General features: G+C 39.9%; 3 protein-coding genes across 3 annotated transcripts; 2 read left to right on the forward strand and 1 right to left on the reverse strand.

Moving 5' to 3' along the window:
- The first annotated feature begins 268 nt into the window (after positions 1–268).
- Positions 269–1,983, forward strand: LOC144649399 (protein C19orf12 homolog). Its single transcript, XM_078508884.1, has 2 exons — positions 269–1,093; positions 1,348–1,983. Exon 1 carries the CDS (start codon positions 369–371, stop codon positions 789–791), a length of 423 nt encoding a protein of 140 aa, XP_078365010.1. The 5' UTR covers positions 269–368; the 3' UTR covers positions 792–1,093; positions 1,348–1,983.
- A 2,226-nt stretch (positions 1,984–4,209) lies between these two features.
- On the reverse strand, positions 4,210–12,155 carry LOC144649417 (N-acetylglucosamine-1-phosphodiester alpha-N-acetylglucosaminidase-like). The gene is made up of 8 exons (XM_078508906.1): positions 11,315–12,155; positions 9,878–10,006; positions 7,724–7,923; positions 7,018–7,065; positions 6,560–6,688; positions 6,020–6,151; positions 5,520–5,628; positions 4,210–5,208 (listed from the first exon to the last, which is right to left on the reverse strand). The coding sequence occupies exons 1-8, from the start codon at positions 12,127–12,129 to the stop codon at positions 5,034–5,036; spliced, it is 1,737 nt and encodes a 578-aa protein (XP_078365032.1). The 5' UTR covers positions 12,130–12,155; the 3' UTR covers positions 4,210–5,033.
- A 121-nt stretch (positions 12,156–12,276) lies between these two features.
- On the forward strand, positions 12,277–24,243 carry LOC144649415 (E3 ubiquitin-protein ligase TRAF7-like). The gene is made up of 12 exons (XM_078508904.1): positions 12,277–12,788; positions 14,689–14,792; positions 15,302–15,405; positions 17,317–17,589; positions 19,500–19,644; positions 20,244–20,348; positions 20,432–20,509; positions 21,069–21,155; positions 21,925–22,060; positions 22,801–22,949; positions 23,269–23,388; positions 23,835–24,243. Exons 1-12 carry the CDS (start codon positions 12,311–12,313, stop codon positions 23,859–23,861), a joined length of 1,806 nt encoding a protein of 601 aa, XP_078365030.1. The 5' UTR covers positions 12,277–12,310; the 3' UTR covers positions 23,862–24,243.
- The last annotated feature ends 1,871 nt before the right edge of the window (positions 24,244–26,114 follow it).

Below are 26,114 nucleotides of genomic sequence, written 5' to 3' on the forward strand. Positions count from 1 at the left end.
TTGAATCAAGCCGAGATCAGCCGTTAAAAATTACAGTAAATGTATGAGATCAAATAGCGTGTCGGTACAACTGCCTTGAACAGTCTGGATTAAAAAGATCTAGAGTTCATGAATTTCTAAGTAGAATATAAATCTGTTTTTTAATCGACATTGTCGGCGTTGTGGTGGTGTAATCTCCCTTGCACAACTTTAGTACGCGTTGCAGGCCTACATCACCTGCATTGGAAACGTAACCAGGCCATCTTGAAATCGAGGCAGCACCATGCCGCGAAAATAATAAGGGGAATACCCGCATCTTTCGAAGGTTCTATTTCAGTTTCCGCGAAATGTTGCTTTCGCTTTACACCCTAAAGGGTCCGTAAACAACCATGCCGATTACTGCGACTGATTTGCAGCGTGTTATGGCCATTTTGGCCGATGAAGATCAACTCAAAGTCACCTTAAAAAGCAGTGCTTATGGCGGTGTTATTGCGGGAATAACCACGACGGTCGGCGGCCTTCTTGCGGGTCCGCCAGGACTTCTTGTCGGAGGCGCAGTTGGCGGAGCGCTGGCTTACTCGAGCTCTGGAAGTTTCAAGCCTGTTTCACAAGTTATCAAAGACATGAATGCTCACGAAAGACAGTTATTGTATGATACTATGAGAGATATCATAGACAATTTGAGGATCGATGATTATTTGGCCCTTATGGCTTTCCTTAGTGGAGGACCTGGCTTGTTAATTCGACAACAGCTCATGGACAGAATGGTGACGTTTTTGAGAGATCAGATGCGTCTACAGATGGCTCCTTGATTGTTTTAACGCCAGAAACGTTCAGACGAAATACCGTAGGTGTTCAATAAGCAGACATTCACTTTGTTTACGACGAGCAAGCATTACCGAATGGCGCAAAAGACAATTGCATCAGCAATTTAAAAATCGATATAATTTGTAGTAAAATAGGACTTTGTTCGATTTTTGTTGTTACAAACTAAATGTTGTGTTGTGAAGATATTTCTTGTCCTTATTATGTACTGCCACTTCACTTCAAAAGTGTAAATGTAGTGTAGAATTTAATTGACCAATCAGATCTTGTGTAATATCATAGTAATTTTGTCACTTTAATAGTAGGGGCTTTCCAAGGGGGGGGGTAGCCGTGTCGCAATGTCGCATGTTTCTGGGAACCAATATAAATGTCACCTAGCCAACAGCTGTAAATGTTGCTGTTGTTTTACCCGCTATTGTGTTGCTGTCGTACTGTGTTGCTGCCGCATTTCAGTGCCATGTGATGTCGCTTGTCGCCGTTAAAATGTTCCTGTATTTGCCAGAAATCAGGGTCATGTCGCTTGTTGCTTTTACTCCTTGGAAGGCCTCTTAGTAATGATCTATTTTTAGCTTAGTACATTTAGGAAGGCAATTTACTTGTCCAAGTTCATGTGTTTTGTATGATTGTGTAATTTTTGTATTGTCAAAATATAGACATAAAATTTATATATGGATATATACTGAAAAAAACCCCAGCATTTGTGCAATTATGGTAATGGTGATAGTGATAATGGTGACAAAAATAGTCAAAGTAATGTGTAGTAGAAAGTGAAGAGCCCTTTTTCACATTCTACTAGACTTTCCTTTTTCAAGTTTTTCTGCTGTTTCTTCTTTCCCTCATTCCCCACTGTCAGCACCCCTAGGTACCAAAGGATGCCTTCCCTCCTCATAACACCCCTGGGGGGGGGGGCACTCCAATATATGAGCTATATAGGTATGTGCCACTGTGAAGGGTATGGTTTTCAAGCAGTTTAGTCTGAGATAGGGTATAGAAATCGGAAAGTTTTGGTCTCGAAAAGGGTAGCATTTGCTGGGAAACTGATCGGTGGTATGACAGTCCCCTAAGTCCAGAATCAGAATAGAAACTCAGAAGAGAAAGAGGCTTTCCTAAATGTAAATAAAATAAATAATTGCGACATCGTTGTTGACAGATGGTTTTCCATTAAAACATTAATATTGACACAGTTCTTAAGTCTGAGGTAGGGTAGGCGTTCTTGGTGTCTAGACTAGAATAGGGTTGCAAAATCAGCTGAATGTGGTCTGGTATAGGGTAAGGGTTTCAAATTCCTAGCCGCACACCCCCACCCAAAAATATACATGGTGCCCTACCCGGGATTACACCGTCTTTGTAAAGATCCAGCACACAATTTTTCTGCCATTTTATTGGTCAGAAGTGTTCACATGTCTCACCCCCATTAAACAATATCATAAGATTTTTTCTGCTAAGAGTAACATTATATAAAAAATAATATCAGCAAAGAAACACAACCATAGAATTTCTGATAAGATAAATCACCGAAGCAAACAGAAATTGATTATTAAAATGAAAAATTGTGTAACATTACAATGAAATACATCGGTAGTGATTGCTGAAATGTGAAGAGGAGTCAATGGAGTGTAATTATTGTAAAATTAAAGGACCCTAATCAGCCAATGCCATTTTTGATGAAAATTTTATGGTGAAGGAAAATCTTATTGCATTGCCGCAAATAATTTGTGTTACTGGCAGTTTTGTTTAATTGCCTTTAGCAGTTTCACAGTTATCTCTTTTGTTCAGACATGCTCCGCATGAAACATACAAGAAAAATCCCATATGTCAACAAAAACTAGGGCGTGGCTGACTAGGGTTCTTTAAGCACCATTTGAAAGGGACTTAGTACTCTAGTACAACATGAACCTACTCCATTAACACAACCATTTGTTGGTGGTCACATTAGTGTTCCAAATTACAATGGTAATCTTTATCACAGAGCACGTTCTTCCCAGGAGGTCAAGCTGTACTCATTAGGGCGCTGCCCAAAAGGGTATGGATTTTGAACTGTTTTGGTCTAAAATTGGGTGTGGTTCATAGTCTGAAATTTTGTCTGGCTTGAAAGAAACCATTGAGTGTGTTTACTAAAAAATATCTCTTTTTATCTGGCCGCTTCTAGGGCTTCCCACAAGTTGCTCGGCAACTTTTCGAAACTTTTTGGCAACTTTTCATATTTCGAGAAACTTTTTTCCTTTAGAGCTGCTTGTTGCATTTTGAGCATTTTCTTGATGGTTGTCCAAAGGCCATACAAACAGCCTCGTCCCCAGGCGTCCTCGTCCTTGGTCGTGCACGGTTCGCTTGGTGTTGTGGGACTGACGTGCACGGTTCGCTTGGCGTTCTGGGCCTGATGCGGACTCGCTCCCTAACCATCAATCCCCGCGCTCCCTGTTTTCCCGCCTTACCGCCTCAACGTTCGGCCAATCGGCGCCTGGGGACGAGGCAGCCATACAAACGTTTCTGAAGATGAACGAAGTTTGCCAAGATTTTTGTGGAACATCCGAAGACGTTTTGACTCATTCCCTATTAAAACATTACAAAATTATTCAGCAAACATGACATCAACGATGGCTTCACGATTTTTCCCAGTGAAAGAAATCCTTGTAATGTCATTTAAATACTTCTGTTGCAGTGACATTGCATGAAACTGCTTCGATATCTTACCCTCAAAGGGAAATGAGCATATATTTGGAGAAATGTTCTTGATAATTAGCAGTGTTTGGATTTTTTGGGGCACTTTTCGAGCAACTTTTTTAATGAAAAGCAACTTTTTAAGATTTTTGGAGCAATTTTGGAGCACCTTTTTCAGAAATTTCAAGCAACTTTTTGAATAATTTCAAGGAACTTGTGGTAAGCCCTAGCCATTTCATCTTCAAACAGAAAATAGAGAAAGTGAAGCAATTGGCAAATAAACATATGATTTGATAAAGCATGATTTACCACCTTAGTTACACTAACATGAATGTTTTGTCCGAAATGGAGTCAGGATTTGTTGACTTGGCAACACATTGTGACTAACACCAAAACTTCCACAGGGTAGCCAACAACCATGGGAGAGAGGTGTGGTAGCCCTCTTCAGACGCTGTTTTGGCTCATCGCACAAGATTGTGTACAAGATTGCATGACAAACCAAAAAAAATGGTCCCATAGGAGGCTAGTGATCACCATCATTTTTCTTCAAGATAGGTCTTTGGATTAGAGAGTTAACCTTTACAGCACCTCTTTTCACTAAACGGGTATGAGTAAATCATTGGGCAGGCTTTCCTGACAATTAACAAATGCTTGGGGTAGACTAGTATCCATTTCAAGGGTTAACAATACTAGCCACACCACTAATACTTTTAGAAGCCAAAGAAACTGAAGATAAGAGAGCATTGATTACATTTGATTGCATTTTTATTTTCAAAAAGTACTTTGGTGCTCTGTTTAAATATAATGCAGTTAAATAACTATAATTCTATAATAAATTTATCATACCTCTTACGGATTTATATTTAAATTTATTAATTTTAAACTACCTATACCTTAGTTACATCCAATGTAGAGAGAAGTACATTTAATGTTTTATTTCCTACATTGCATCTCACCAATGGTAAAGCTGTATATTCTTAGAAAAGTTAAAAATATATAAATTACATTTCTTTTAAAGTATATAGAACTAGTATTTAAGTTCCATGTCTTTAAGGTACAATTACTATGGGTTTAGACCATGCAGCTTGAAATCAGGACAGCACTTTTTTCATTATCTATTATAAACAACCCTCCAAGTTGCGACCATTTTAGTCGCCATGGCGACTAGAATTCTGAAACTGGCGACTAAATTGTAGAGCAAGAGCAAGTCACCAGGCCGGCAACCACAAGATGACTGCTCCAAAGCTTGAGCGAACCTTCACCCGAACTGAAAAATGCTCTGTTATTGTTATGGATTCACTTTGACTGAAAAATTAATTGTTCTGCTATTAAAACCTACTGCAGAAAAGTACCACAAAATTTCTGGGGTTTTTTAAACTGATCTTTTTATTTTACTTTTGTTCATTTGCACTTTTTGGAATGCAGATTTACAAATACTAAATATTTTGGGGACCAAAACTTCCCATTGGCAACTTAGCCTGAATAGGTAGTTGCCACTTAGGAAATGGTTAATTAACTTGGAGATTATCTAACTGCCGTGACGCAACATGCTGCTAGTTACTGGCAGTATACTACAATGCATCGTCATCATCATCACCGCTAAAAAGACGCTCTTGTTCTCCTCTGCGGTGTGCCCAGACAGCCTTCCTTGTGGCTTGGTTACATGCCAGGTATATCAGAACTAGATTAGCTAATAAGCTGATCGCACAAAGACTGATAACTGCCACAAACCATACAAACAGCTTACTACAAAAGAAGAAAAGAAATAAACAGAGAAAACATTTAGAGCTGGATTATAGCTACAAATAAGACCACACAAACAGCTTGTATACTGTGATTGATCAATATTGAAGCTAACAACAACCTAAATAAGTAGGGTCCCAAGCTGAGAGTTAATGAAAGGTATTTTGACTCATTTTGCCAAACTGTTGCCCTCGTTTTGCAGGTCAGCTGGACATAAATGTTACTCATAATGCCTCTGGGAATTTTGGGCAAATCACAGTCCACATGATTAATGTGCCCACATGATCAGTGTGCTGAATGAAATTTGTAATTACCTGAATTCTTTTTCCATGTTTGTTTCATTTTCAGTGGTAGATTGTTTTACATTCACTGTGGACTTAAGTGAGATTTTTTTCATCTTTGAATCCAATTCACATTGCAGCCCTAAAAAGATGAAAAATGTAGTGATTACTACGGTGGCTATTAATTTAACCAGGTTTAAGCTTCTGAGAGGTGGCCCTCATGCAGGGGCCTGGGCCCCAACAGAATCTGCAGCCCTGGGTCGACCCCTGGTGTTGTTTATCAAGAGGTGAATTTTCTTGTCATGCGGTGTCAGCCATTTTGTCTTGTTCCTCCCACCTCGCCCATCCCCGAGGTAGGTATCCTCTCCACCACTCTGTGATGGGACTGTGCTGGGCTGTGATCTAGTTGCTGGCATACCGCAACCAGTACCCCTCAAGCAGGAGATTGTGGGTGCCAGCCTGATGCAAGCTGCCAACACCAGTGACTAACTGTTTTAAAGGGCATTATTGTGTTAAACCAAGAGCCAACTTACATCTTTGAGTTGCATTCAGCATGGCGCGGTTGTTTTCTGAGGGGCACTCTCCAGTTTCAGGATCACAGTCACATGTGTTTGGACATCTGCAAACCTTCATACAATTCTGCCCATAGCTACCATGGAAACAGCCTGAAACATTGTCAGAAGCAACGTAACAATTACTTAGTAATAAGAAATAACCAAGTCTAAAAGAAAAGGCCTTCCAGATCAAAACTCATGTCGCTTAATAAGTACACATATACAGTCAACTCTCTCTAAAATGGACACCGCCGGGACCAGCTCCAACTGTCCGTCTTATAGAGGGAGTTTACTTACAGTAAAGTTACTGAGAAATGACAGGGATGGGACCAACACCAGGTGTCCATCTTAAAGAGGTGTCTGTCTTATAGAGGTGTCTGTTAAGAGAGAGTTGACTGTATAGCCATTTTCAACTTAGACAGCTACAGTGGTAAGTAGAAAGAGGCTCTGTAGGTCAGAAAACCCAAAGCTAAGCAGTGACTACGCCTGTGCTTCTATTTTTCAAAAAGATACACTTACGCTGCTGACAGAATGTTCCCATCCATCCCGGAGTGCAGGTACAGTGTCCGTCCGTTGCGTCACAAACTCCACCATTCTGACAATGACACTCCCTGCTGCAGTTCAACCCAAAGAACCCAGGAGGACAAGCTGTTAAAAAGTGGAAACAAGAATAAGCGTTGACATCTAATATTGTTGTGGTTCCTGTTCATACTACTGCTGAACTTTTCTGCTTCTTGCTAGGCTTCAGACACCCTTTCAAACATCAGAATAATGGTTTAACGAGCTTAAATTGACTAAATGATGGAGAGAGTATAGATATTTTCTAGAGCAACACAACATATACCAGTAAGTACAGAGTTTAAAACATTATACATGATTGAATGTTTGTCATAAAATTTACTTGACAAAATGTAATATTACTAAATATTATTATATTAATTATGAGTTTTTCTTTAAACTTGATCACTGACACACACCTTCGCTACATCTGTCTCCTTTCCAACCAGGAAAACAAAAGCAACCATCTGTAAAAAGAATAATCATTTCAAAAAAACTCCATTCTATTTACCTATTGTGTGGAGGGGAACAGGGAGGCGGGAGCCCAAGAGAAAAGGAGCGGGAAGCAGGAGAAGCAAGGGCAGGATGCAAGATTCCTAACGTGGGGGGTCAACCAAGAGAAAACGAGAAAAATTTTACAACAGTTTGCTATATTTGCAATATATTTCTGGATATGGAATAAAGAGGAGAGAACCGCTAAGGAAGGTGGGAGGTTCAAACCTGACCCTATCCCCCCCACTAAAGCCTTGGTAATAATTCTGGCATTGATACACCTACACAAAGTGGGTTTCTTAAGGCTAGTCTCACCAGTATGGGCCTGTTTCCCAGTGTGACTTAAGCTACAACACACTGTGTTGTTAGCTCCTTTGCATTATCAGTTGGCACAAAAAATTATGAGGCAATTTTTGCTCTCCTGGTTGTAAATGTTGTGGTTCAATTTTTCATTTGTTCAAATTTTTTTATATTTTTTTTTTTTTTTTTTTTTTTTTTTTTTTTTTTATTTTAATAAAAAAAAAAAAAAAAAAATAAAAAAAAAAAAATTAAATAAAAAAAAAAAAAAAAAAAAAAATAAACAACAAAATATAATTATTGCAGACAAAATTCCCGTATTGGCCTACGTCTCACCTTCAGCAGAGCATTGTCCATTTGAAGAACAGTTGTGTTGTTTACATTTTAAAACATTGCAAGAGTCCCCAGTCCACTGACTGTCACAAAGACACTGGCCCATCGAACACTGTCCATGACCATTACAATCCAAGGGCACACAGTCAGGCTCATGGGCACACACAACTGTGGACACCTTCCTTGAACATATGAACTCACCACTGAAAATAACAAGATGTATATTAAATAAATATAAAAATATTTTTCAATTTAATAGAGCAGTGTTGATTGACTTCCTTAAACCTATAATATGAGCAACTGCTTGGAACAAAGATGTCAAAAATAATGTATATTTAGGGTTTTTTGGATTATTGGTCAAAAATAATACCGGTAAATAAGTCTTGCTCTTTACAGAGCCAGATCAAGGGAGCAGCTGAAACACCGAAAAATAACCCAAAACAACTAAACACATAAATTATTTATTTGAACAGAATTCACTTCCTAGCCAGTTTTTTTTTGCCTGACATTTTTATGCAAGTTTCATTGGGATGTTCAAAAGAAAAGGTGCATGAAAAAAGAGGGTCCAGAAGGAGGTAAAAATCCCATTTTTCCAGTCCAAATTTTACCCAAATCCCATTTCCCAACCTATGGTTTTCCCAAATATCCCAAATTCCAATCCCAGTACCATAGTTTTTTGTTTGTGATTCCCAGTCCCAGTGACCCAAATCCCATTTTCCCAGTGAAAATTTGCCTAAATCCCTTTTCCCATTTTTTTCCTCGGGGCCCTCAAAAAAGCTTTCAAGATCAGTTTTTCTCAGAGTTACCAGTTTGGAGTTTTTACTACTTAAAGCTGATTTCCAGTCCGTACTGCGCAGACTCAGGGTTTGTTTTTGTTTTTGTTTTGAATTTGTTGAAACGTTACACTTCGGTTACAGCATACATGAAGTTTTTTAGTCCACCATTACAGTTCGTTTCGTTCAAGAATTTCCGATGAGCTGAAACGTCGGTTTGAAATAGCGTCAAGGTTCCTCTACTCGTTATTATTTGTTCTGCAAGGATATCTGGCGTTAATTATGAAGAAAAATCTCGATGATTTGGTAAGTGCAGAATGCAATATGGAACAAATTTATTGAAAGTATGATGTTTTATATATGTTCGTGTTTATTTGCTTTATTTTACTTTCGGAAAAACTGTTCACAGGCTACTTGTATTCTTTCCCAGGTGTTCCTTACGCTAATCTTTGCAAACGTAACACGACACTTTTGTTCGTTTGTAACAAAATACTTTTGTCTTCCTTGAAAATGCGATAACATGAAACTTTTGTTTTTTGTCTGTTTTACGGCGGCATCAATGACATTTGTTTAATTTAATTAAGTTACGGTTTAGACTGCACGAAAGACGATTCTCAAAAACTAAAGAAACAAATCTAATCAAAAAACATATTTTTCGACAGGTTTTTTAAAACGCAGTACAGCTAGGATATTTGTTTCCTGGTTATCAGGTGTTCACGCCGAAAATCCCGGTGCAAGTTTTTGCATACCTAATTACGAAAGCGCTGTTAAAGTCTCAAAATCTAATTTAATTAATTTGCGGTTTTTACTTGGCGCCAAGAAGTCTGCAGGAAGCCTACCGCAAACACGCAATACAAGCGATGTTCATGATAGTTCCAGAAAACAACGTAGACTAATCTGCGCATGCGTTTGGTGTAAATTACGTTGAGTAGTACCACAAGGAGAGCAAAGGGTTTTCTGAAACAAATATATACGTTTGAGATCTTCATATGAAAGTAACGTAGATGTGCTCCAGGTTTTACCTAGGGGTACGGTCAGGTGCTCCCCACCCCCACCCCCTCCACAAGGAATAATTAATTAATTGATATTAATTAATTAATTGGTGATTAAAAGTTTACACCGCGTTAGCGGCTTAGTGGTTTAGTGGTTTAGGGGTTTAGCAGACGCCAACCACACCAAACCATCACAATAGTGCATTCTGCACTAAAAAAGTAAGTTTGTCGCGGAATTTTTAGTTTTGCTTGTAAACATTCCTTCGTGTGGGCTCACATAAACATTGCAGCCGAGATTGCGCAGTATGGACTGGAATTCATCTTTAATGCCAGCTATAAACCATGGTTGTTGCACTGTGTTGTGATGTAGCATATATAAGTGGTTGACTCACCATCCATCTGAAGGGTAGTTAACGACAGTGTTATTTACTACCATTGTGGCTGAACCTCCGCCGTCAAGGTTTATAGCATTCACCACTCCAAGCTTCAACAGGATTTTGGCAAAATTGTAAAGATCGATCCTTAAATAAGGCAGTCAATATTATTCTCAATAACTACTTCAAACAATAAATTAAAAATAATTCTGAATCAATGATTTACAGTGTACAGTGAAACCCCGATATAACAATATGCCAATGGAGCAGTAAAATTTTATGGTTCTATCGAGGAATCGTTATATCAAAACTCCCGATATAACGATATGGCCATAAATAACCGAAAATTTCGTTATATCGGGGTAAACCTAACAAGTGCTTTTTACTGCATATTAAAGGAGGATAAAGAGAATAATTTTGATACAGAGGCTTAGAACACAGTATCATTTTCGTATACCATCGTACAAAGCTGTTATCAGAACATTAAATTTGATGTTTTGCAAATAAATTGTGACTGTGTACTGATAATATCGTTATATCGGGAGGATTTTACGTTCGGTCTGCTAAATAATTTCTCATTGTTATATCGGAAATATTGTTATATCGAAGATCGTTATATCGGGGTACCGTCCCATACATTTTACTGTAACTTTTGTTGGGACATAGAATATCCATCGTTATATCGGGAAAGTCGCTATACCAAGGATCGTTATATCGGGGTTCCACTGTATATAACTTGTTGTTGTTATATATATATTGCTTGCGCTGGATCTAGGGGAGGGGCCCGAGGGGTCCGGGCCCCCACTTATTTTTAGAACAAATGGAGGCCCGAATGGCCAAGAAAAATTATTTTTGAGAGAGCAACCCCCCTATTCTAGGGTCTGGATGATCTCCCCCCCTTTATCTGAAGGACTGGATCTGCCACTGATTGCAGTTGTTTACATGATCAGTAAAAGGTAAGTTTTGCCACAGTTATATACCTTTGATCTTCTTATTTGTAAAGAACCAACAATTTTTCACTCTTTCCCTTTTAAATAAAAATATTTTTGTCTTCTTTTAGAAATCCTACACTTTATGTTGGCATATAAATTCTCCTCACCACTCCTTTACATTTCTCATAACAAGTAGTTGCCTTTACTCTCATTGCCGGTGCATTTTGTTATTTATTTGGTATTCCTTTGTTTCATCTCTTAATTTTCCCTTTTTTCTTTTATTTTTCTTTCTTTTATTTTTTATTTATATTTAATCCAAAATTAACTTAATGAAAAAAATTAGAGGCGGATGTGGAGCTCCATGGCAACCGATAAGGGTCACAAGAATTTCCTCAGATCATATGATAATCATCAGACTCCAAATGTTCAATGCACAAAACAAATTCACGTTATTCACGGAATTCATGTAATTACAAAATTTTATCAGAAGATGAAAATAATAGTAAAGACTTCCAGTACTTACCCTCTGTGATGAGTTTTTCCATCAATCTGAACAATCACCACCCTTCCTTGTTTGTCGTGTCCAAGCGCTGTTCTCGCAGATAAAACATCCGCAAACAAGTCTAAAGAACCTGTTTCCTCAGTCTCGCGACATTCTGCTTTCTTGCTTTCATTTATATACATCGTACCATTCCTTAGTATCCAAAACACTCCAGAAATGAGCTGAATAAAGGGATTCTCTTTTTGGTCGACCATTTCCTCGGACAAATACCCCACAACAAGTGAACCGTCTTTTCGAATGCCGAAATTTGCATTTTGGACACCGCCTGAATCTACAACCTTTCGTCCATCGCTGAAGACATTTCCATAACACTTACCATCTTTAGTTCTAAAATATCCTGCATTTGCAGCTACCCAGCATTTTCGTTGTTTAGCAGATTCTGCGACGGTAGCCCTCGTAAATCCGTTGCAGCCTCCGATTTCCTTCGGTTCTAGAACCGAAAACGTTCTAAAAGGGTCTTCTATTGTTACAACATGTCCCACAACGTTCATTTCTTTGCCATCCTTTGTATATTCGTGGTATAAATTATGCACTTGCACGAACGGTTGTCCCGGTTTTAGACGGGTGGAAATATTAAAAGTTTCATGAGTGGTGTTTCCATACTCAACTGGCTGGCAGTCCCGAACATATCTGTGATTTCGTTTCGTTCTGTAGTGATCTTTGTACGGCGTAAGAATATCTTCTGGGAAGCGATCGTCTGTTGCTCCATGTGATGTATATTTTAAAGCTAGAATTTGGAGGAAAATGGTAGAAAAATATATTAGAACAGCATGCATCTTTGCAAAGAGTACAGTGTACAAACACGAGTAGTTTACAAGTGTTTGCACAATAATTTCTGCGCCTACAGTTTCAGTCAGCGGGGAACTACAGTAACAAATACCTCGTCATGAAAGCAGGAACGAAATTTGTGGGATGTCAAAGCATGTCAAAGTTGTTTTCGGTCCGATATTTGTAAATATGCTGCCCACAAAGTTTGTTGTTCAACCTTCTGAGTTACTGAAATGCCCCATATGCAGGGAACTTTTTAAAGATCCTGTTATTTCAACTCAATGTGGACATACATTTTGCAGAAACTGCATTCGAAATGGCGTATCAATCACCGGAAATTCAGCGACAAAATGCCCTCTGGATGGAACGATTTTACAACGGCTCCATTTAGTTTCGAATTTAGCAGTGAAAGGGCAGATTGAAGACTTACTGATCCACTGTAGACATGGTTTAACACGATCTGATTCCGAAGAAGACTTTGAAATAGACACTACCGGTTGTCAAGAAAGAATTTCATTTGGTCGGCGAAGCGAGCACGAAGAGGAATGTAGCTTCGCTCTAGTGCCATGTCCAAACAGCTCAAATCAGTGTGGAAAATTTCGTCGAAAGGGTTTGGAGGAACATCTAATGGTTTGCGCCCAGTACCGTTGTCATTTTAGTGTTAAGGGTATGTGATCGTTTTAGCTTTTTAATATTATTCTTCAAGGTATGTTTAAATACAAACGTAATTAAAATTTAATTCAGTTCCAGTGGCTCTGATCTATTCATCAAAATTTAGCAGTTTATTAATTATACATGACAAAAGGCTTCTTATTTCTGTAAATCTGCCGTTTTACCACTGTCATGCTGCTTTTTTGAAAACCACTGAAAGCTTCTTGACTGTGATGATGAGCATTTTTTCTGCTCTGATTGACCATCACCTGAAATGAGAGGAAGTAGACTTTTTAAAATGAAGTTTTTTATTTGTGAGGCTCAGAGGGATGGAATATCCCAGTGATTTACTGTAAATGATCGATTAAGCGCCACTATTTGAATAAGCACTGCACCTTTACTGAAAATAAATTAATAGGTGCCGCCCTCGAATAAGCGCCGTAACGCTAATTTGGGTATTTACAAAGAGACTGTGAAACTGTGTTCATGTTACCTCTTGTATAATTTTCATTGAAATAATTTTATATTAAATTGTGCATGCCTAGTAGGCACCTCACTCAATTCTCTCTATACAGTCAATAATCGTTAAAGCCGACATGCTCGGGACGTTGTTTACTGTCTGTTATAGCGAGAGTCCATAATAGCGGGAGTCATTTCCAGTCAAACCTCTTTTGCCGGGGATCTGGATTTTGTCTGTAATAGTGAGTGTCTGCAATAGCGGGGTGTCTGCAAGGCGAAAGTTGACTGTATTCTCTTCAGTGTTTTACCGGTAGTTAAAATAAGCGTTGCGTTTAAATAAGAGCTGCACATTAAGCAGGGAAAATTAAATAAGTGCCGCAGTGCTTAATAAATCTGTTACAGTACTATATATATCTCAGGGAGATAAATAAAGAAAGATGGTAAATCAGGGAATACTAAGAAAATCAACACTTCTTCCCAGGACTTCTCCTAAAGGAAAAAGGAAAACTAGACACAGGTACCTCAGGGGAGTAGGTAACACTTGAAATATCTAAAAGGGTTTCGAAAGCATCTTGATAGGGTATATTATGCACCTATCAATGGTTTGCCTAAGGATGGTGGATATGGGCAACCCCAGGGGAATTTGACATCTTCAGGTTTTCAAATGTCAACCTCCCCACCCTTGGGTCTCCACCCCAGGGAGGGGGACGAGCGGGGATGTGCCACGGCCCCAGAACCCCTACCCCATAAGTCAACATGGCCAAAATACCCCACAGTCCGGAAAAGACCGTACTCTGGGAGCCGACCGGCAGACACAGACGACTCGGCGAACCGCACAGGACCCACGGAAAGGTGACCCAGCACCCAGAGGCGACCCAGCAGCCAGCGGCGACCCCAGGGCACTCCCCAAGCCCAAAGGAAGGCCCCCCCCCCGCCCCGGGGTCTCCACTGAGAGTTAAATGTACCCTTGGCCAGGCCCCCTTCACTTTCCAAGGTGGGGACTAAATAAAAATTTTTACCGAGGGGACTGTTGTGGATGTCGAAATCCCTACCCAGGTAGAGCTAGGATAAGTGAAATTCCTGTGGGTCCCCCCTCCTATCTTGGGGCTAACCATTGATAGGTGCACTTATATATCTGGAGGAGATGTTATTGGTTTTGATTATGTTAATTTAAAGGTAGCTTTTATTATGTAGCAAAGCAGTGTGCAAAAAATGTAGACTGCATTTGTCGCACACTAATAGTAGCAAAGAGCTGTCAAAGACAGCCTGAGGCAACCTCTGAGGCAACCTCTAATATGAATCAACGCATCAACAGAAAAAATTCCTACCTTGAGTATTTTTAGCTTGTGTTGTGAATATTACATATACTGTATCTAGGGCTGGACATTAATTGATCATTGTACACTTTTAAAATATTAGGTACTAAATATTTCATGACATTGATCATGTTTTTTTAGGCTGTGAATATGTTGGTACAAAGTTGAATGTAGAAGAGCATGGGAAAACATGCAAACATCAAAACAGTGCAGAACCGCCAAAGTGTCAAGCTCTCCATTCTGCGGTATGAACAAGTCAATCATAATAATATCTATAGTTCTCATTAAGAGAACAGAAGAGCTTTACTATAAATATTTTTTTATAATTAAAAATGTTTGAGGAGTTGGGCACGCTATGATTGGTCAGCTCGACTTCATATTTATAGCTCCAAAAAGCAGGTGGCTTACATCACATGCATGCTTTATCAAGTTATAATGCACAGGGCTTGCGTCACAAGTTTAAGCGTACATAACTTCTTAAAAATTTATAAAAGAAATAAAAAACTTTCTCCTTGTACATTGTTGAGTTATATCAGCACTTATATAAGAATTTTTAAGAACACTCGAGAAGTGCGAGAAGCACAAGGTGCACTTCTCTAAATTCCTGCATGCTTATATAACTCAACAATGAACTCGGGTGCATTTTTTATTTCTTTATTACCCTATACAATCATGCAGAATATTGCCTGATACTTAGTCACAAATCTTGCAAAATATTTAGAATTTACAACTCTATTTATCTTTATTACACCAGTCTTCTGAAGAGCTGAGAACTTCAGTAAACGTTCTTTCAGAGAGAGTTACATGGCTAGAAAACAACCAAGATGCATTGGTGACACAGGTTGAACAATGTAACAGGTACATGTCCATATAATAAATGCTGTGTCAGTCTTTGTTTCTGGATATTAATTGTTATTAACTGGGAGAAGAATACCCTCTGACAAAGAGAATTGGAGAGCAACCTTGAGAAAGCAGACACAGTAGTAATCCATCAAAGGGAGATGTCTCAACATTTATAGAAGTCTGTGTCTGAGCCATGAGGCTCAACAGCCGGAGCATCCCGGTCTGTAGCATAGCGACAGGAGATGCACCCCCCGGATGGGATGCAGTCCATCGAGGGACCCCCCAGCAGTTATTCGCGGTACCCAATACACCTGGGTGGAGAGAGGAGGAGAGAAAGGTCTGCCCAAGAACACAACGCAGAGCCCCGGCCAGGCCCGAACCAGGGCCGTCGACCGGAGCGAGCGCGGAACCATTAGGCCACCGCGCCTCCCACTCTCAACATAATAGGGGAGGAGTATATGTCTACCAGGTAGGAGGTGCAGTGGCCTACGCACTGGACTGCAGATCAAACATAACTGGGTTTAGCCCTGGGGGGCAATGTGTGTGCTGAGCAGACACAAGAGGCCGGAGCAATACAGGAAAAATAAAGTCACCAAGGAGATCTCATAGCATGGTAACAGTTTGAGCACATCAGCTAACAAAAACCTACTAAAACTTTAGATCTCAAGCTGACCCCGCCAGAGAAAAATGGATTTGAAATGATCTACATTTCAGTTAAAACGGACGTTTCGGGCCACTTTAAAATAAAATGGCGCGTATTTTAATCATTTTTACGAGGTTTGACTTTAATTTTCTCAAGAACGCTTTAGAGTTTTATCATGGGGTCACTAAGACAAATGAATTTCAGTGAGATGTTTCAAATAGTATACAAAATGTTAACGAACTATAAGTAGATTTTTGGTACTTAATTTTGCACTCATTGCTCGAACTTTCAGCGGAATCCATCTTAATTACTCTCACAATGCTTCCCTGCACCCAGTTGCACCCTCCAAGTTTATTTTTTATTTTTTTTATTTTTTTGCTTAGTAGCCATTTGGCCACCGACTGCTCAAGTTTGGTCGCCAGTGAAAACTTTAGTCGCTAAATTAAGCCATGCTTTCAATCCTTCTCCTTATTTTAGTCGCCAGGCTGGCGACTCAGTTCCAATTTGGTCGCCAGCTCCAAAATTTTAGTCGCCATGGCGACTAAAATGGTCTTAACTTGGAGGGTTGTAGCCGCAAATTAAATGCTGGGGGGGGGGGGGGTAACCCAGCAATAGACTGGAAAAGGGTTGCAAAATGCAGCTGAGCATAGTCTAGGGGAGAGGTTTCAGAGTCCCAGTGACACATCCTATACCTGTCAACTCTCACTCCTTAGGCGTGAGTCTCAGCCTGCGAGTTGAAAACTTCGATCTCACGCCAACTCACGCTTACGAACCAATTTCCATCCATCGAAAAATGTGAGAATACAACCATAAATTGCACACTTCAAAAAAGTGAACCAAACAAGAAAAAGAAACCAATGACTGAGAAACGAACACCCCGAAATCTCAGAGTTGATAGAAAAGTGAGAATGTGTCATAGCAAAACAAGCTTGGGACGTGTGGCGAAGCAGACCGGAAACCAGACATCTTTGGGAACTGGAAAAGGCATCTCGGGAAATCCTAGCACTCAGGAACCACGCCTTTAACCCAAAAAAGTTGGCAGGCATAACATCCCCACCCGAAACGTCACAGAGGGTTGCACCTGACATTTATAGTCTTACCAGTACCTCTTAATAACAACTGATGGCCACTGACAATCCACTGACGAGTTTAAAAGCGGTATATGTTCTTTCAAAAATACAGTTATTGCGTAGATTTATTGTCTCGATATATTTGTTTTGTAATTTTAATTGATTTTTGATTGGCCAATCCAAATATTACTGACCCTCTTTATTTTATAACAGTACTATTTCCAGATTGTCCGAGACAGTAGAAGACCTGGTATTCCAAGTGGAACAGCTTACCATCATTCTGAAGCGATCGTCACTATATCGTGAGATGTCAGTGACTTCCATCCCAGAAACAATCAACAGCTCTCAAAGTACCAGCCCTGATGATACCCTATCTTATTCACACGCACATAGATCGCTGGTTAGACTTAAGAATTCCCCTGTGGTGTCTTCACAGCAAGATATTTGGAGTATACCTTGCGTCTTAAAATGCATCGGTACTTTGAGGTATAGTACAGTATTGATAAACTTTTTAGTAAACCTTTCAGTCCAACTGTGGAAATAATATTTTACTGATTGCTTTATTATGGGATGTGCGGTGGCCTAATAGTAAGTGTGCTGGTCTCTGGATTGAGCCGGTCTGAGTTTGACAGGGCTCGAAATTAAAAAAATCCTCAGGTCGCCATTTGGTGACAAGTACGAAATACTAGTCGCCAAATGCAAATTTGTAGTCGCCAGATTGTAAAATCAATAGGAGCGTTTGATTTGACTCAAGGTTTGCAGAGGATTCTAGGGCAGCTTCAAACCTGCAAGTTTTCCGATGGATAGAATCATTTTGGGCAAAACAAAAGGATGGATTGTAGCAATACAACTTCTTTTCGTATTTTGAAGGTTTTAGAAGCAAAGATTAGTCAAACTAGTATTCTGGCCACTAGGCTCGAAGCAGACTTTACCTTTCAGTCCAACCAGGAAATAATATTTTACTGATTGCCATTATTATGGGATGTTAGTGGCCTAATGGTAGTGTTAGTTCGGATTGAGAGTGTGGTTTAGTCCTGCCAGGGCACTGCATATGTTTGTGGTCAAGACACTATACTCTGATAGTGTCTCTCTCCCCCAGGTGTATAAATAGTCAACCCTAGTTAGCATTTAGCGCCATGGTACTAAAATTTTAGAGCGGCGACTGAATTTGAACCAAGGTCCCAGCCTGGCGACAATTGAGAGGAATGAGTGAAAGCATCAGCTTAATTTGGTGACTAAAATTTTTCACTGGCAACCAAAACTTGAGTAGTTGGTGGCCAACTGGCCACTAAGGAAATAAGTAAACTGGAGGGTGTGGGTGCTGGCAAATTTACTGGGGGCAACCCTGCAGTAGACTAGCATCCCTCCAGGCTCGGGGGGAGTAGAAATACTCCTGGTCACTTCATGCTATGAAAACCAGGATAAGGTTCGGCCTGATGGGCCACTAGGCTCAAACACAGACTTTAATTTGGACAGTGGGATTTTTTTGTAACCTACAATATATTATCACATGCAAAATTCACCTACACGACTTTCTGGTGACAGTAGTAATTATTGTGAGCAGTTTGTAGTTTTGATTTAAAAGAAGTATATTGTGTGGATGCCCGGGGGAGGGGGACTCCCATATTAAAGGGACGGGGATGCTCGTCGGAAATTTTTAAAAGAACCCCTAAAAGAGACCAATTTGGGCGTGGCTTAAGCTTTTTAACACCCCTAAAAGATACCAAAATTTGGAAAAAAGAACTTATATTTGTATTTTTCTTCGGGTGCGACCCTAAACGAGACCCTGGCGGCTAAAAATATTGCCATTTTCCCCACAACACCCTAAGCGAGACCCAAAGTCCGACATTTATACCCCTTAGCGAGACGACGAGCATCCCCGTCACTTTGATATGGGAGTCCCCCCCCCCCCCCCCCGGGTGTGGATGGCTACAGCTGTAAGAAAAAAAAGATATACTGTAAAAATCTGCCCTTACTCTTTGGGTCGGGTAGCAGCTGCCCTCAGGTCTCACACGAATGGCTAGATACCCTTCAAGAGAACAACAGAACATAAAACAGGAACAATGCCCCTAGCCCCAAAAGCAATAGCAACTGCTACACAAGAGGATCACTAGAATTACAAGCTAATGAGAGAGCACTACACTAATGTACTCTTTAAAACACCTGGATGAGAGAGTCTCTGAGAATTAGTGTCTTGTCCAATAATGCGAAAAATAGATGTGGACAACGTCCAGGGCCTTTGGTTTGGCGTCCCATTACTGTCCAACCCTTTAAGGCCAACTGTACGTCCTCTGAGAGGGCAACAGTACAAATACAATGTCAAGATGACTAGGTAAATACTGGACTATTTTGGAATTGAAAATATCAAATAAAATATCTATTTCTCCTTTTTTCAGGGGCCACCGTGGAACCATCTGGTCAATGGTCACCAAAGGTCATCGTCTTTTCAGTGCTGGGGGAGATAAAGTTATAAAGGTTTGGAACATGGAGAACGTGCGACTGGCAAGATGTACTGAGGTCCTTGAGGGTCACACTAATGATGTGAGTTATAGAGGGCTTAATAACTTATATATGGAGCCTTTTATTCCTGAGGGAGCATTATTGCTTATTAACTGTGTGGAAAGGGTGGGATGGAATCTCTTTTCACACTGAATGTGTAAATAAATAAATGGCAATTTGCAGTGGTATTTCCACAGAGTAGTTCTTCTATCCACTGTTCCTAATCAAATTGAAGTATTGGTTGTTGTGGAGGGAGGAAAACGGGAGAGCCCAGAGAAAAACCCTCAGGGAAAGTACATGAACCAACCACAAACTCAAACCCAATATGACACAGGGTCCAGGAATCAAACATGGGCCAAATCAATAATTTATTGGTGGGAGGTGAGCGCTCTCACCAGCCATCTTTCGTCCTGTTTATGGAGGCACTTTTTGGGGGTTTTCCTAAAAAAGAAGTCCAGTGAGCATACAGTAAACATCATTCATTACTTTTATATGCGAATACCGCCTCTCACGCACCCAACCCTGATTTTGGGCTTTTTTGGAAGGTGGATGAGTTACACTTGGCAATCTCCCTCCTTTCTTTAATTGGTTTCATTTGATTTGTAACATTAAATTAATATGTTTTTCTCCTTTTTCTCAAGATTCACACCATGTGTGTTGGAGGTGGAAAACTATACAGTGCAGGATCTGATCAAGCAATTATCTCGTGGAACTTAGAAAATTTAACCTTGCATAAAAAAGTAGAGGTAAGTTAGTAAGTGGAATTCTCGGCGAGGACTTTTCTGCTGATGTTACTCTGATTTACTTGAAATTCCTTTCTTTTTTTCAGAATGCTCATGACAATATCATATGTGCTATAGTGTACAATGGAAAGTACCTTTTTACCTCTTCTCATTCCTGTATTAAGGTAACATATTGTACTTTTTTCAATTGCAATACACAGAGAAAGTTTCTTACAATGCAATTATTTCCTCTACTTCATCACAGCAACGTACTCTATTTACAAACAATTACTTGCAATTACATACAAGGCGGACCCCGGAGAAAAAATGTGAAGGCTCGGATTATAAAATTGCCTGAATGAAACACCTTTTTGCCCACATGAGCCTCAATTTTTCTCCCCCTGTATCCGCCACTAACATGTAACAATTATTCCACGAGCGCGCGTTGGATATGAGATGGTAGATAGCCAGTGAGACGCGTAGCGCCAAGTTGGCTATAACGATCTGATATCCAACAAGCGCGAGTGGAATAATTGTTTTATTAAAAACGCCCAAAGAATTGCAATATTTGAGCTCCCCAGCTGTTAGACGTGTTTTTGCTACCATACTTGTGGTCAATGGAATATGAGCTCATATACCATTGCCTGTTAACCAATCAGAACGCAGGAATTGCAATATACCATATCGAGTTAGAGAAATTTCATATCTACTCACGGCCTTGTATTATTCTCTGTTTATACTAAGGTGTGGGATGCATCTACTCTTCAAGAAGTACACGAAATGGAAGATCTTCACCACTGGGTCAGAGCACTGGCCTTAGACACTAAAAGAGTAAGTGTTATAAATTACTTTCCGTGAAAATTACATGGTGAACGTTGGAAAAAAAGTCGCTGATTTCACTATTCTTATTATTCTTTCAAAAAATAGGCCCTAGAAAAAATAACAACAATAGTTTCAAAGGTAGAAAAAGAAAAGCATCCTAAAAACAATACACCAAAGTGAAGCAAAAAATGGCTTCAAAACCGTGGGTAAAGTGAACTCTTTGACAAAAGCTTTAAAGGACCTCATTATTCCATTGAATGGCGTTTTAAAAGGCATTTTACAAAGCTATAGATCACTGATAGATTTGTCTACATTTTCTGTTACAAATCAACATCAGCAACTGTCAGTCAAACATTTTGATGGGTTTGATTATAGTAACAAGGAATATGCCCTTTACATTATATCCTAGCTGTTTCCAATTACAAAGTGAATGAAAAAAAAATGAAAAAACCGCCAGCAAGTCGAGTTTCAGTACTCAGGGTCGTAACCATGTATATGGGATCAGGGATCACAGCCTTGGGATCGGGATCACAGCCTCGGGATCGGGATCATGGACCCAGGATCCCGGGTCACAAGTCATGGGATCCGGATCGGCCAATCAGATGGGATCAGAATGGAATCAGGGATCAAATGTTGCCACATTTTGGGGATCAGGAATCAAAATTTAGAGCTAAAATTTGGGATCAGCAATGAAAAAATATACCTGGTTACGACCCTGAGTACTGGTTTGTTCTATCATCTCGTTTCACTTTTTGCTCTTGTCTTATCTTGGTTGTAGGAGAAGCTTTTCAGTGGATCTCACAATGTGGTCCACATTTGGGATGCCACTGGCTCATTTGGTCTCAGAGGAACAATCGATCATTCCCTTGGATCTGTTTACTCGTTAGCTGTCACGAGGCATTTTATCATTGTCGGTAAGTTTTATGTTACCTTATTATAGGAATATAACGAAGCATTTTAACAACGCGAACAAAATGTGCGCGTAATAAAATTAACGCGAATTGTCGAAAATTTATGTTTACATGTATTTATTTGACGCGAATTCTCGTGTGGTGTGTGCTTGATGTGTAGTAATTTTTATAGCAACCTGCGCTATTTTAAAGACAAAACAACAACGTCCAACAACAGAACTTGAGGATTTAACCTGATTTAAACAGGTCAAATAGTGACTAATATATTCAATGAATGTACATGTGTCCAGGGATGGAATACATCTCATCCTGGCGCTATCCACTAGTACTGCCTCTGTTATTCCTCCAGCTTTGACGGAGAAATAGATGACGTGAAAACATAACTTTGCCAGCAAGGTGTCTTAAAAAAAACAATGCTGTAAAATAGTATAATTTTAATAAACAATGACGTAAATTAAGGTACATGAAATTAACGCGAGTTTTTGAAATTCGCGTTAATTACATGTATCGTTAATTTCCTATAATAAGGTAAATAGGCCGCACCCTTGATACCCAAGAACTATAAAGGCATCTGTCACAGCGACCTGGCGTCTGCCACTAGCTAGAATATTGGCTAGCAACCCCTTTGTGAGTTGCAACTCTATCTTTCCTTTCTAAAGACGCGATTTCCCCCTTAAAACTACTTTCAAAATTCGAAAAAAATGAATTTTCAGCACCTTAACACTCTACCCTCCCTCCCACAGGCACGTACAACCAGAACATTCACGTGTATGATGTGAACTCGTACCAGTCCATCAAGGCTCTTGTTGGTCACATTGGCACAGTCACGGGACTAGCCCCGGCAGTGACAGGAAAATTGTTGTTCTCGGCTTCCTACGACACAACGGTGCAGGTACAGTCACGTGATAACATTCCATTGCAATGGGAACATAACGAATGGATCCGCATATGTAAGCAACTGACCAATCAAGTAGACAGGCATAGACACAGTTTATTTAACCACGAAGAGCTCAGGAGCCGTGGTATGAGTAAATGAAACTTATTCTCTGATCATTGAATCTTACTCTGCGACACAGAAACACGGGCCCGGGCATAAGACACGCACCCACGCGCGTCCTACACACACGCGCGTGGTTCACACATCCACGCGCGACAAACACGCACAGGGCATTGTTGGACTCTTCAGTCTAATTTTTTCCTACTTTTTTCAGATCTGGAATCTGGATACCATGTTACCAATGCAAACGCTTTCAAGACACGAAGGAAGTGTCAACTGTGTTGTTATTCATAAAGATTTGCTGCTATCAGGCTCAGAGGATATGGAGATCAAGGTTTGTATTATTAACGTTTAGTTCCTAAAGAAACGACCCTCCTTACTTTAGGATGTAGCACGCTTTTCCTATCGCTATTTTTCGGAGAGTGGGAGGCGCGGTGGCCTAATGGTAAGCGGGCTGGAATTTGGATTGAGCGGTCTGGGTTCGAGCCCTGGCTGCGGTCATTGATGTTGTGTTCTTTGGCACTGCCTCTCTCCACCCAGGTGTATAAATGGGTACCGGCGAATTTAATGCTGGGGGTACCCCTGCGATGGACTAGCAACCCATCGGGGGGGGGGGGGAGTAGAAAATTTCTACTACTGCTAGTCTCTTGATGCCATGGAAACTGGGATAAGCTGTGGCAGTATGGGTTACTTTGGCTCGCTGCAGACAATTTTACCCGACCTTAATTTTCATTTCAAGAATGACGTAAAAGTTAAATTCATTTCTGTTGTTTTCTTCAGGTCTTCAAGTACTTCAAAGCGGAGTAAAACTTCTACAAATGTCATTTTTGATGCAATATCGCTAGGAGTTTTTCTTCCCAGTACTGTACTGAGAATGATTTTATACTTGGATACTGCTATAATGACAAGACTTGTTACTGCATGTGGTCCTCCTGGTCCTTGTGGGCTTTCGTGCGAGAACACTTGCGCGCGCGCCACTCTAACAACTATAAACGTTGCGAGGCAGGAGTTGTAGAATAGGCCTTCTTGTTTAGCGTGTATTGACGCTGAGAGCTTGGCCCGTTATACGTATGAAAATGAATTTTATTTTATTTTTTGGTATATAAATGTGTCCCTCAGACCGTAAAATATATATAAATATGAATTTTATTTTTTTGTAAATAAATGACTCTCAAGAGTCAGTTATGAATAGATTTGTGTGGTGATATTTCTTTTTTCGTTTCTTGAAATAACATTTTACTTTGACGATATACCCGAAAGGTACGTCGGCTGTTAAATCCTTTACTCAGAAAAGCTGTTTTTGATATCTGCAGTTAATCACTTCTATCTCCGATAAAAGAGCAATAAGGTTCAACCCGTCCGGAGTGTTTGCGACTCGTGCAGCTATGTAACCAATCAGAACAAACGTGCTTTTTTTCAACCAATCAGGAGCAAAAGCAAAACCAGTGGTGACTTGGCCTTCGCAAGTTTTCCCGCGCTTGGCGCGGGTTGCAAGTTTTCCCGCGCTTGGCACGGGTTGCATGCCCTTGTTTCGAGTTCTGATTGGTTCATTTCTATCCAACAGTCATGAACCGCTACAGTTAGCAATAGAAGTGGAAGAGAATTTTTTTTTAAAAAAGCCATCTATGTTGTCATTTGTGAAAACATGTTGAACTGTATTTTAATCAAAGGCCCTAAACTCAGCAACAGTGCTATAAAGCAAACACCCAATTGTCCCAAAGGGGCACACTAAATGTCATGGTGTTAGCGAGTACAGGCTATCAAACTCTCTTCGTTTGCTATACTTTTTGTCTTAAACTCCACAACGAGAAAAGAGCGAGAAAAAGGTTAGGTTTGTACAAACGCTTTACGTCCCGTTTTGCCGTAAGAGCAAAACAAACACGAAATAGAAAATAGATTACGGACAAACCTAACCAAAATTCAAGAACATTAGCAAGTCTTTCACGTGTGTTAGAGAGGGCATTCAAATTTGGGACGTTTTAGAGTTGCCTTAAACTTGATCCAGCTAGGACTTACGAAGTCGGTTAAACAATGAAAACACAATCCGATAATTAGGTTCTTTTGAATGTGACCTGCTTGATATTAAGGAGCTTTTTCTGTCACATTATTCAAAAAATGTCCTAACAAGATCGTTAAGCTGGGTCTTAAAAATTAGTGAAATGCTAATGTACAATGCTTCTTGAACGAACGTTGACTGAGTTCGGTAAGGTTAAAAAGTTGGTTCTTGATTCTCGAAAAAATTCAAGTTTGTACTGTTTGCTTATATTGCTCAACAGTTGAAGCGGTAGTTTCATTGTTTATTTTCAAATTGGGTGAAAAAGAACAAACGAAACTTGGATCGGTGCTAATTACACGAGAATCCTTTGTTTCTCTCTTGTTGACAGAGACCTTATCATACGTTGTATATTAACCGAGTCTTTTTTTTTACTGAAAAAGAAGCAAGTCAAGCTTATCTTCCCTTCCATTCAAAGCTTTCCAATATTCATGGCCCGTATAAGCCCTCGGCCTCATTTACTTACCGAAAATGTTTGCTTGTACTTTGTTAATTAGTTTGAACTGTCTATAGAAATATGTCGGTCATTTACAGTTCATTGTTTCCTCAAAGAGTGTGTTAATCCAGTTTCCCTTTACGTGGGGCACAGAATAAAAGCGTCTCTTTTACGAGTATTACAAACTGATATTTGATTGGCCATTACAACATCTACAAAGTATGTTCTGCCAATAAAATTTTCGCCGGAAATTTAGTACGGGAATGAGTCATTTCACCGTCCCGATCCTTGATTCCACTGAAAGGAAGCAAACTTGATGTGTAAACATGGATTTTTGAAATCAATGAAACAAAATTAGCGCCCTCTCGAGAGACTGGCCTGTTTTAACTTGATTACTGCAGTTAATTAAAAGAGTGTTTAGTTTGTACAACGATTGTCAAGACAAATACGAGAACCTGATCAATATGCGGGACTTTTGAATTCAGCTCTTATGGCCCACTTGGGAATAAACACATCCAAACATGCTTAACAGCGACACCCATTGTTGACTTGGCAACGCGGTAGCTTATGA

The sequence above is a fragment of the Oculina patagonica genome, chromosome 4 (assembly GCF_052425735.1).
Source record: "Oculina patagonica isolate OP01 chromosome 4, crgOcupat, whole genome shotgun sequence".
Classification (NCBI taxonomy): domain Eukaryota; kingdom Metazoa; phylum Cnidaria; class Anthozoa; order Scleractinia; family Oculinidae; genus Oculina; species Oculina patagonica.

Bases quoted from the DNA above. Each gene is read 5' to 3' on its own strand.
- LOC144649399 (XM_078508884.1), top strand. From the start codon at position 369: ATGCCGATTACTGCGACTGATTTGCAGCGTGTTATGGCCATTTTGGCC.
- LOC144649417 (XM_078508906.1), bottom strand. From the start codon at position 12,129: ATGCATGCTGTTCTAATATATTTTTCTACCATTTTCCTCCAAATTCTA. The intron at 7,066-7,723 runs GTGAGACGTAGG...TTCTTTTTACAG, and splicing joins TGGACAATGCTCTGCTGAAG to ATGGTTGCTTTTGTTTTCCT. The intron at 5,629-6,019 runs GTAAGTTGGCTC...TCATCTTTTTAG, and splicing joins GCTGAATGCAACTCAAAGAT to GGCTGCAATGTGAATTGGAT.
- LOC144649415 (XM_078508904.1), top strand. From the start codon at position 12,311: ATGCTGCCCACAAAGTTTGTTGTTCAACCTTCTGAGTTACTGAAATGC. The intron at 12,789-14,688 runs GTATGTGATCGT...ATGTTTTTTTAG, and splicing joins TTGTCATTTTAGTGTTAAGG to GCTGTGAATATGTTGGTACA. The intron at 23,389-23,834 runs GTTTGTATTATT...TGTTTTCTTCAG, and splicing joins CAGAGGATATGGAGATCAAG to GTCTTCAAGTACTTCAAAGC.